Raw genomic sequence first — 8,910 nt, forward strand, 5'->3', positions numbered from 1 at the left:
CTTCCTTGGAGTAACCAGCTCTCCTTGGAGAAATCATCAGTTGTAATATGGCATAAAATGTCTACCCATGTCTAAGGATCTGGTCCCTTGAACTAAACTATAACATGAGTTGAAATTCCAATGACTTTCTGAAACATGAACAAATTCAACTGAATCCTTCCCCCATTTTAAAGTTCTGAAAGGATCATTTTCTTTGCTGAAGTCATTTAAAATCAGTATACAATATTATATATGGATGTTATCACAGCTAGGTTAGTTACATTTGTAAATAGTAACTGTGATGCTTGTATTCTGAAATCCTTTCATCAGCTTTAATTTTTTTTTTTAAGATAGACAAATTTCTTTGGGGTTTGTTGTGTTTTTTTTTTGTTTTTTTTTTAAATGTAGTTAGACTGATGGTTAAGGAGTATAATAACTGGTTACTTATAGGTGTAGTATAGGAAGGCTGGATCTATTTTGTCACTGTCTTCAAAATCTGACCTTTAACAACAGACCTGAGGTTTCAGTTTGTGCTGAATAATGCCGAGACAGGAGTGTATTTTGGATAAACATATCTATTTTTGACTTGTGGTTATAATTCCATTTGAATCCAGGATTCCAGCTGTGAATGGCTGATGCAATAATCCACAGTCCAAGCAAACTAGTGTGGATTTAGCATTTTCATTATCCCAAAGCAGCACGGTGGATGTTGGGTGAGAACAGGCACATACAAAAAATTAAGTTCTTATAATATCAAGTGAAGGATGGGAGTCGGACATGAGACAAATGATGATGTCAGTGATGACAGATAAGGAAAAAAACCTGAGGGCAAGTCACATGGCCAGGAGGGAAAAGGTACAGGCTCTAAAGAAGTAGGGCATTCACTGAAGCTTAAGATACTAGATATATTGATGGGGAAAAGACCATTCTAAATGCTGAGAGGAAGACTATGACAATTACAGCTTAAACTGATCCTGGAAAAATTAATATTAATTTGTAATATTTATTGACCAGAGAGCACTAGAACAAAGAACAATTCCCTTTTCAAAAGCTCATCTTCCCCCCTCTCCAGTCTATTAAAAAAGCTGCTACTGATATTTTTTTTGCTTGTTCTTACTACATCACTCCCAGTCCTTGTGTTTTTGATCCTCTTGGCTGTCCTTCCTAGCCTGACCTTATGCCTTGCACCTGCTGCTCTGTTTGGTCCATAATACCTTCCTTCATGTCCCAGTTGTCTTTTCCTGTAATCATCTTTTTTTGTATGCTGCTCTGGCCTGTCCACATTCAAATCATCCATGAAGACTCACTTGCTTTGCAATGCAAGAAGCTAATGTATTTGCCTTTATATAGAGTAGCTTCACAGCATACACTGACCTTCACAGACTTTGCTGACCTATCCCTCCTTAACATCACTGCCAAAATTGTTTGTAACTTATTCTCTGCCCCTATTTCTGCATCCAGTCTGAAACTGGATGCTGAGGGTGAATTCTTGTCTGTGCCTAGCAAACTGCTGTAAAATTATAATAATGTTTAGGCCATGACAAAGAATGTTAAAAACCATGGGCTATCTCCAGTGAAATTCTAGTTCCCTCTCCCAGTGAATTTAAAAGAAAAATAAAGATGGAAGCAATGAAACTGCTTCATAGATGTGCCCCAAGGCTATGTGAATTTGTAACAAAAATGTAACTGCCAAAAGGTCTGAATTTTTTAACTCTTCAGTGGTCCTAGAAGCATGTGCTACTCTGAAGCAAAAAGGGTTGGCACAGACCTCTGTCTACCAGGAGGCCTAAACATCCGTGTCTGCACTTGCCTGGAACCGTTTTCTGTAAGCATCTGCCAGGGTTGGTCTGCTTCCTTGCCTGAGATGTGCCTTTAGATAAATGCAAGGGGCTTGTCAGTGGCCACTTGGACAGGGGAGTGGATGATTGCAGGATTTGTACCTGACACCACACACATGTGGCCTGTAGGTTTCACCTCCAGAATGATCATGACACAGGTGAGACTGGGTCTCTAAAAGGTGCGGGTAGAACAGGGATGTTGGTGAATAATAGAGAACTAGGGGTGAAAGGGACTTGCAGAGCTCCTGCCCCTTCCTGAGGCAGGATCATCCCCATCCAATCCATCCCATACAATCTATCATCTAAGCTTGATCTTGGGCTACTGTCTGCCCTGATGCCATGCAGACCTAACACAAACCTGCCACTGGTTAAATGGGGACCGCAGTAGCCAACATCCTACTTCTATGAAATGTTGATGTATGCTCAAGGCAGACACGGTTCTTTGGGTAAATGTGGTATCTTTTGTTAGACCAACTAAATAGCTGGAAAAAAATGTTTTTGGGGGCAGAAACACTTCTTCAGGCCTAGGGAGAATCGGCTGGTGTTTATGCTCTCTCCTGGGTGACCAGAAGCTTAAGCCAATATGAAAAATGCAGGTCTGTGAAAATGCAAATGCGTGGCAGGGAAGATGGGACGACGGGAGGTACTGGTAGGGCTACAAAACAGGGCTGGTGAGAAGACGAAGCTGCTACATCCCCTTCTTTCTGTTTTGTTTTCCCTCCCCCGATCTTCCCCGGGAGTCTGGACATGGTGATAGAAAGATGCTTGTTTGTGCCTGAAAGCCTGTGACCAACTATTGTTCCAACTATCCAGTCGGCCTAACAAAAGACATCACCTTTACCCAAAACACCTCGTCTGCCCGTGTGCTTAGACGGACGCGGCTCCACCCGCCGCCCAAATTCATGCTCGAGAGATTGTGAGGGGCGGTGTGGGACCGGGGCAGCAGGTCAGGCGGGCCGTGCCGAGGCGGCGCCCCAAGAAACAGGGCCGGGGTCGTCTTCGCCAGGCCCAGCCTGCGCCTCCACGGGCAGCGTCGCGCGCCCTCCCGCCCAGCGCCGCCTTCCCACAATGCACCGGGCCGGGGCCGGCCCCGCCGCGCCGCACAGGTAGCGCCGGCCCCCCCAACCCCGCCTCAGCATCAGCATCAGCATCAGCGTCGGTATCAGCATCCCCCGCGCCCACTCGCCCGGGCGGCACCATGGCCGCGTCCGAGCTCTACACCAAGGTGAGGGGCCGCGCCGAGCAGGGGGCTCCGGGCGGGGAGGGGGTGCCGTGTGTGTCCTTCAGGCATTCGCGGCCGGTGGCGGCAGCGCCGCCGCTCCCCTCACGGCCACCTCCCCCCGCACTCGGGCCGGGAAGTGGGGGTTGGGGGTATCTGCCCCACCCTGCCGCAGCCACCGCTCCCAGCCCTTCCCCCGCGGCATCGCGGGCTCGGGGGTGCCGGCTCCGCCGCAGTTTGTATCCTTTCGGGCCCGGCGGGCTGGGGGGCCTTTCCTTCCCAGCCGGGTCCCCTGCAGGTCCGGGGCGCGGGCAGACCCGGCCTCCAGCACAGCCCGGAAGCAGCAGCCGCTGGGCGCAGCCTCATCCACAGCGCCCTGCGCTGCTGCCCCTTGGGGTTTCTGTTGTTTCCAAAATCCACCTTTCTGCTGTTCTCTAAAAACCAGTCCCGCTTCTTTAGAAATGTTTTGCCAAAACAGACGTGGGAGACGGGTCTGAGCCTTAGTAGCCTTGCAGGAAATCTTTGGGGGTAATCATAGGCTACGATTTTCCTTACCTTCTGTCTGGCTGAGATCCTGGCTTCCAGCACTGACTGATGCAGGAAGGAGACTCTTTGTAGGGCCCACTTTTCAGTCAATCTCTTAATATATTTTAGGGTGAATTTTACTACCTCTCCTTGTATGCAGCGCTTCTGCACTGATCTCTGCAGTTCACGTGTCTTACTGACCGACAGGATTAAGGTTTATTGCAATGCACATTTTATGCATTAGCAGTAAAGTATCTCGTGTGTGTGTACCTGCAACAAAACTATTGATCACTGATTTTTCTTTTCTTTTTTTTCTGGTAGAAAGGTCTGTTGTATTCATTAGGTTTGACCCCATGCCATTGAATCTTATCAAACAGTATTGTATCAAGTTTGTAATTTCAGGTTGAGTTTGGGTATATTTTATTAAATGGTGTCCAGTCTTGAATTTTCCACTGCTTTATAACATCAGTTATGGTCCAGCTAGTGACTTGTGTAAGTAGGAAATATGAAAAGAGAGTATTTCTGCACTGGATGATTCTTTCACTGTGTTTGCAGTAAACTGTCCATGAATATACAGTGGGTAATCCCTTCTGAGGATAATGAGTCAATACAAACCAAATTCTTGATACAATTTTGAAGTGTTCCACAGGCCAACTCTAAACAGTGTGTGTTATGGGAAAAGCTGGCTCTTGGCCAGAGATTGGAGCCAATCACATAAGTGAGAGGCTGAAAAAAATTGTGGAGGTGATGGTTAGTTGATGATAGACCGAGGTGCTCTAGACCAGTGGTCCTCAACCTTTTTTGGTATTGGGTCCCATTTGTAAACATCACTGGCCAGTCCCAAACCATTGCTCGCTGCCAAATTCCCACGCCTCCTCCACCAGCACAGCCAGATCTGGGGCAGGCATTGCCCTCTTCCCTATGCCAAGTGAATGGAGCTGGGCCATGCCCCCATGTCTCTATGTGGCTTGATCAGGGCCGGGCCATGCCCCTTTCCTGCCATGGGCCTCCTCTGAATGACTGGATGGAGTCCCACTGCAGCCACCCTGGGTGCTGGATCAGGGCCACTGGCCACATCCTGCCCTTGGACAGACTGGGCACTGCCTGTCCAGTCCACCAAGGAGAAAAAAGGTTGAACACCACTGTTCTAGATGGCTGTTTGTATTAAATGTATCTGCATAAACAAATGAAAATAAGCATTCTGGTCAAAGGAAGTGTGGGCACAGCTGGCCTTGAAAAATTCACTGGACATCTAGTTGGGCTTGTATACATTAAGAATAACTATTCCTGATTAACAAATTATGCAGATGCTTTTATTCCACAATAAAAATGGTCAAAATGGGAAGGTATAGACACTTGATTAAGTTAGCACTAGATAAGTGTCAGCAGGGTATTACAGTGTTTCAGCTGTTCCATGGCAGTGGCCTTTGTGCATGTATTGTGCATAATAAGTGAACACTAGCCCATGGCACTTCATCCTTAAAAACTTCTTTGATTCTCAACCAGGGTGCCATACAACGTTAGAACTGTTAAGTGTGCAAACATGATTTACAAGATAAACCCAGAGTTTTCAAATCGGAACCCACAGTGTTAAAAACATTCTAGCCCGTTGTAGTCTTTGTCTGAGTTCTGTGCAGCAGCAGAATTGTTCTCTTTATTTTTCTGTAGTCAAAAAACAAGTGAAAGCTCAAAACTGGTCTTTTATGAGGGGTGTCTCAAACCTATCAATGGGAACATCAGGTTGAAAAAGGTTGAGAACCACCAGACTAACCTATGGAAGACTAGCGTTCATTTACTGCAGGACAGATTTGTTCAGATAGATGAATGGTTCCTCTAGAAAAAGGTAGTTAGTCATGGAGCAATGAAAACACTGTACATTTCCACCCACATTCATCTTCCACTAACTTGATTATGTGTTCATGCCCAGAGTTAAACAGGAATAGCTATTCTGCTTTAAATTTACACCCTTCCTACCTTGTATAGGCCAACTTTTTACTAGGCTGCTAGAAAGGACTAGATTTCCTGTTCTGGGAGAGTGCCCTTATGACAGCTTAGCAGACTTTATCAGCTCCTGAAGAGGGTGATGGTGTATGAGCATATAATAGATTTGAAGGGCTCCTGTTTGCTGGAGGAGAGAGAGTTTTTGTTTTCTTCCATTCATCATCTCAGTTTTCTTCATATTTGTGCCCTCCCACCTCTGTTTTCCAATTTTTAGATGTTTTATTTAGTGAATAAGAACAGCAGAGTAAACTTACTAAATAAGGAACATAAGGACTTTAAGATAGTGAGCAACGGTCCTGTAAAATAAAACAAGTGCAGCATATAGTCCCCCAGTAGAGGACTAGGTAATAAACTTATTCCAGTGTTCACTTTCTAAAGATTGTTCCTATTCTTTATAGAGCTAGAAGAGATTATTCCCTCCTCTTTTAAAGCCATGTGTAGTCCTGAAAGACTAGTTTTTATATCTCTTCCCCACTGGTGATCACCTTCAGGATGGTTCCATAAAATACACAGAGCCTCCAAAATGAAAGTAATACTTGGCATAGATGCACAGTTACTGTGAGACTTAGCCCTAGATTCAGCAGCTATGTTAAAAGTGACCAAACATTAGGAAAACTGGATCAAATAATAGGTAGTATGTAGTGCTTAGAGGTTCAGTCATGGGTAGGTATGTTCAAGGGCACTGTTCAAGGAAGAAGCAGTCTCACTGGCAGGCTTCCTAGGGAGTGGGGTAGAGGAGAAAAGGACAGGTTGACCAGAGAGGATGTGTTGTTTTAAATGATCTTTCAGTGTAACAGCATAAATCAGGTAACTCTAAGTATGAGAGAGAGAGCTGCCACACATTTTGTGTTTTTGTTTTAATTTAATCCTTACTACAGCTTCAGTCGTTCTAACTTGTTCAGGATGGTCTTTTTGAAATTCCCACAGTAATGAAATAATAAGTTTTCACTGCATCCAGATGAGTCCAAACATTTGTTTCCCAAGGAACAAGTAGTAGCACACCAGAGAATGCCCATGCTCTGGCACATGGCAGGTTACCCCAGGTGGGGTAGGGGAGGCTGGGGCCATCAGCCTTACCTGGGATCCTGCCCCCCTGCACCCCCCATGGGACTGCAGCCACAGTAGGAAGCCTGGCCAGCAGCCACAGTGTGGCTCTGGCTGGCCAGGCTCCAGTTTTGGGTGCTGTGCACTGCTGTTGTGTGTGCTACCCTGCTTTTTTTGGTGGTGGGTTTGTTTTTTTTAACCCCAGGATCTCCCTGGGTCAAAAAACAAAACAAAAATTACCTATACTGCCAGGTAGCAGTGCGGGGAATGCCTGCATGTGTGGTGTGTGGCATCACAGATAGGTGTATGGTGCCATACACCAGATGTCTGAACTCGTCTGGATGCAGCTTTTGAGGATTTTTTAGAGTAGTTGGATGTCCTCTGCTTGAAATTCTCCATCAGAAGGGCTCAGATTAGGAGATGTCTCCTGCAGTGTTACAATCTTGCTTGGGCACAAAATATGTACAGTGACCATAATGGGAACAACTTCAAGATGACAGAGAGCAAGATTCTGAAAGGCAGGGCAAGTTGATCAGCGAGTGAGAGACTATTTTTGTGCATGTTGAATGGACAAAGTAAACTGAAGAAGTAGAATGTTTTTCCCTGATTTTTGCAGCTGTAGTAATCTTAGGAGTTAGTCATAACAGTAGTAGGTAAAAATCGAGCATCAGCTTTGAAAATATTGTCAATATTTCTTTAAAACTTCAGGAAGAGGGCGAGATAACTGTTTTTGTTGCAAAGTATAGTTTGTGGATCAGTGAAGTATAGATAAGTGAAGTTTTGCACTGTTAAGCTTCAAGATGTCCCAAAGCACCATTCAAATGCAGAATGACGAATGAAGATTGCAAACATGGATCTCTTCCATGGCACCATGAAATACTACTTCTGTGTTGCTGGCCATGCTACAACTATTATCTTGAAATAGGATACAGTAACTATTTTTCCAGAGTGAGATTGTTCTTGCCAAAGACCATCTACATACATTTTGTGATAAGCCATGTCAGCACTGTGAAAATCCTTTTTCCCTTATCTGCATGTCAATTTGTTTAATCTCTGTGACTCTGTATAGACACTTGTGTTGTTATTCACTATTGCAGTTAACAGAAGCTTTGAATGCAATGACTGACTCCAGGACAAGCAAACAACAACATGCTCTGTGTGAATGTGTTTGACCTGTGCCTTTTTGGTATTGCTGCACCCAATGAGATTTCAAATGTAAATTGTATACAAGGCAGTATCTTCCTTCTAGGGCAGCGTTTCTCAACCCATGGGTCGAGACCCAAAAGTGGGTCACAAGAATATATGAAAGGGTGGCAAACAAACTTCAAAAAAGGATTCTCCTTTAAAGGAGAAAAACACAAACTGTGGGGTTTCCCTTGCAGGCTGGCACAGTTCCAGCCTGCAAGGGGCTGCTTGGGCCTCTCATGCCCCCCTGCACACACCTCATGCCCCACATAGTAGGGGCTGGGGCTGGGGGTCACCTGGTTAGGAGTGAGGGGCACCAACAGGACCAGCGGGCTGTTTTTTACTTAAACTATTTACTGGGTCGGCACTGGCCATCAATGTTTACAAATAGGTCCTGATACAAAAAAGGTTGAGAGCCACTGCCTTAGGGCATAGCTCAGTTTCAGAACTATTTCATGAATAGTGTCAGGCATTTTTCTTTATAACTTTGGCTCAAAGTTATATTTCAAATTTCTGTAAAATTGCACAAAAAGATTAATACCAGTATATGGAAGTTAACAAAAAAGGTTAGAAATTGTGTTTGCTCTTCTTTTCAAATTAAAATGAGGAACTTACATTTTTAATGTTTTTGTTCCCCTAGTTCAAAGCTTATTTTTCCCTGTGGCTTTCCTTACTGTGATTTAGGCACTTCACAGTTATTCACAATTGCTTTAATCTTCCCAGTTATAGAAACAGAGACTTGTATTTTATCTTAGGTACTTTATTTTTAGATTTTTTTTGGAAGTTCTTTAGGCCCCTATCAGTCTCCGATAGTTAACACTTGATGGGGTAAAAAGATTTTCTAAAATAGAACCATTGTTTTCGCAGAATTTAGGTTTATGTTGTCTTAGGTATGAACAACAAGCAGCCCTAATGGTGTTTAAAAAATTAGTAATAGATCATTCTTTTTTTTTTTTTTTTTATTTTTTCATACGACGAACCTCCTTTTCCAGAGTCCAATTAACAGCTAGTACTCTTGACCTACGACTTGATCCAGCTGCAGTTAAATTCAGTGGAAAGACTTATTGGGTATTTAGTAGACAGCTTTAGTTTACACTATAGCTTATGATTCAACAAGCC

At 44.2% G+C, this 8,910-nt stretch overlaps 1 protein-coding gene across 10 annotated transcripts in view; it reads left to right on the plus strand.

The window, feature by feature from the left end:
- Positions 1-2,953: 2,953 nt before the first annotated feature.
- The window catches only part of MYO5A (myosin VA), a 193,418-nt gene continuing 187,461 nt past the window's right edge, over positions 2,954-8,910 (plus strand). For all 10 annotated transcript variants that reach the window (XM_019533553.1, XM_019533557.1, XM_019533559.1 and 7 more), the window contains exon 1: positions 2,954-3,042. In XM_019533553.1, coding sequence (XP_019389098.1) covers positions 3,016-3,042 — 27 coding nt within the window. In that variant the 5' untranslated portion in view covers positions 2,954-3,015. The remainder of the gene's footprint in view (positions 3,043-8,910) is intronic.

The sequence above is a fragment of the Crocodylus porosus genome, unplaced genomic scaffold (genome assembly GCF_001723895.1).
Source record: "Crocodylus porosus isolate Cpor-Errol unplaced genomic scaffold, CroPor_comp1, whole genome shotgun sequence".
In the NCBI taxonomy this organism is placed as follows: Eukaryota; Metazoa; Chordata; order Crocodylia; family Crocodylidae; genus Crocodylus; species Crocodylus porosus.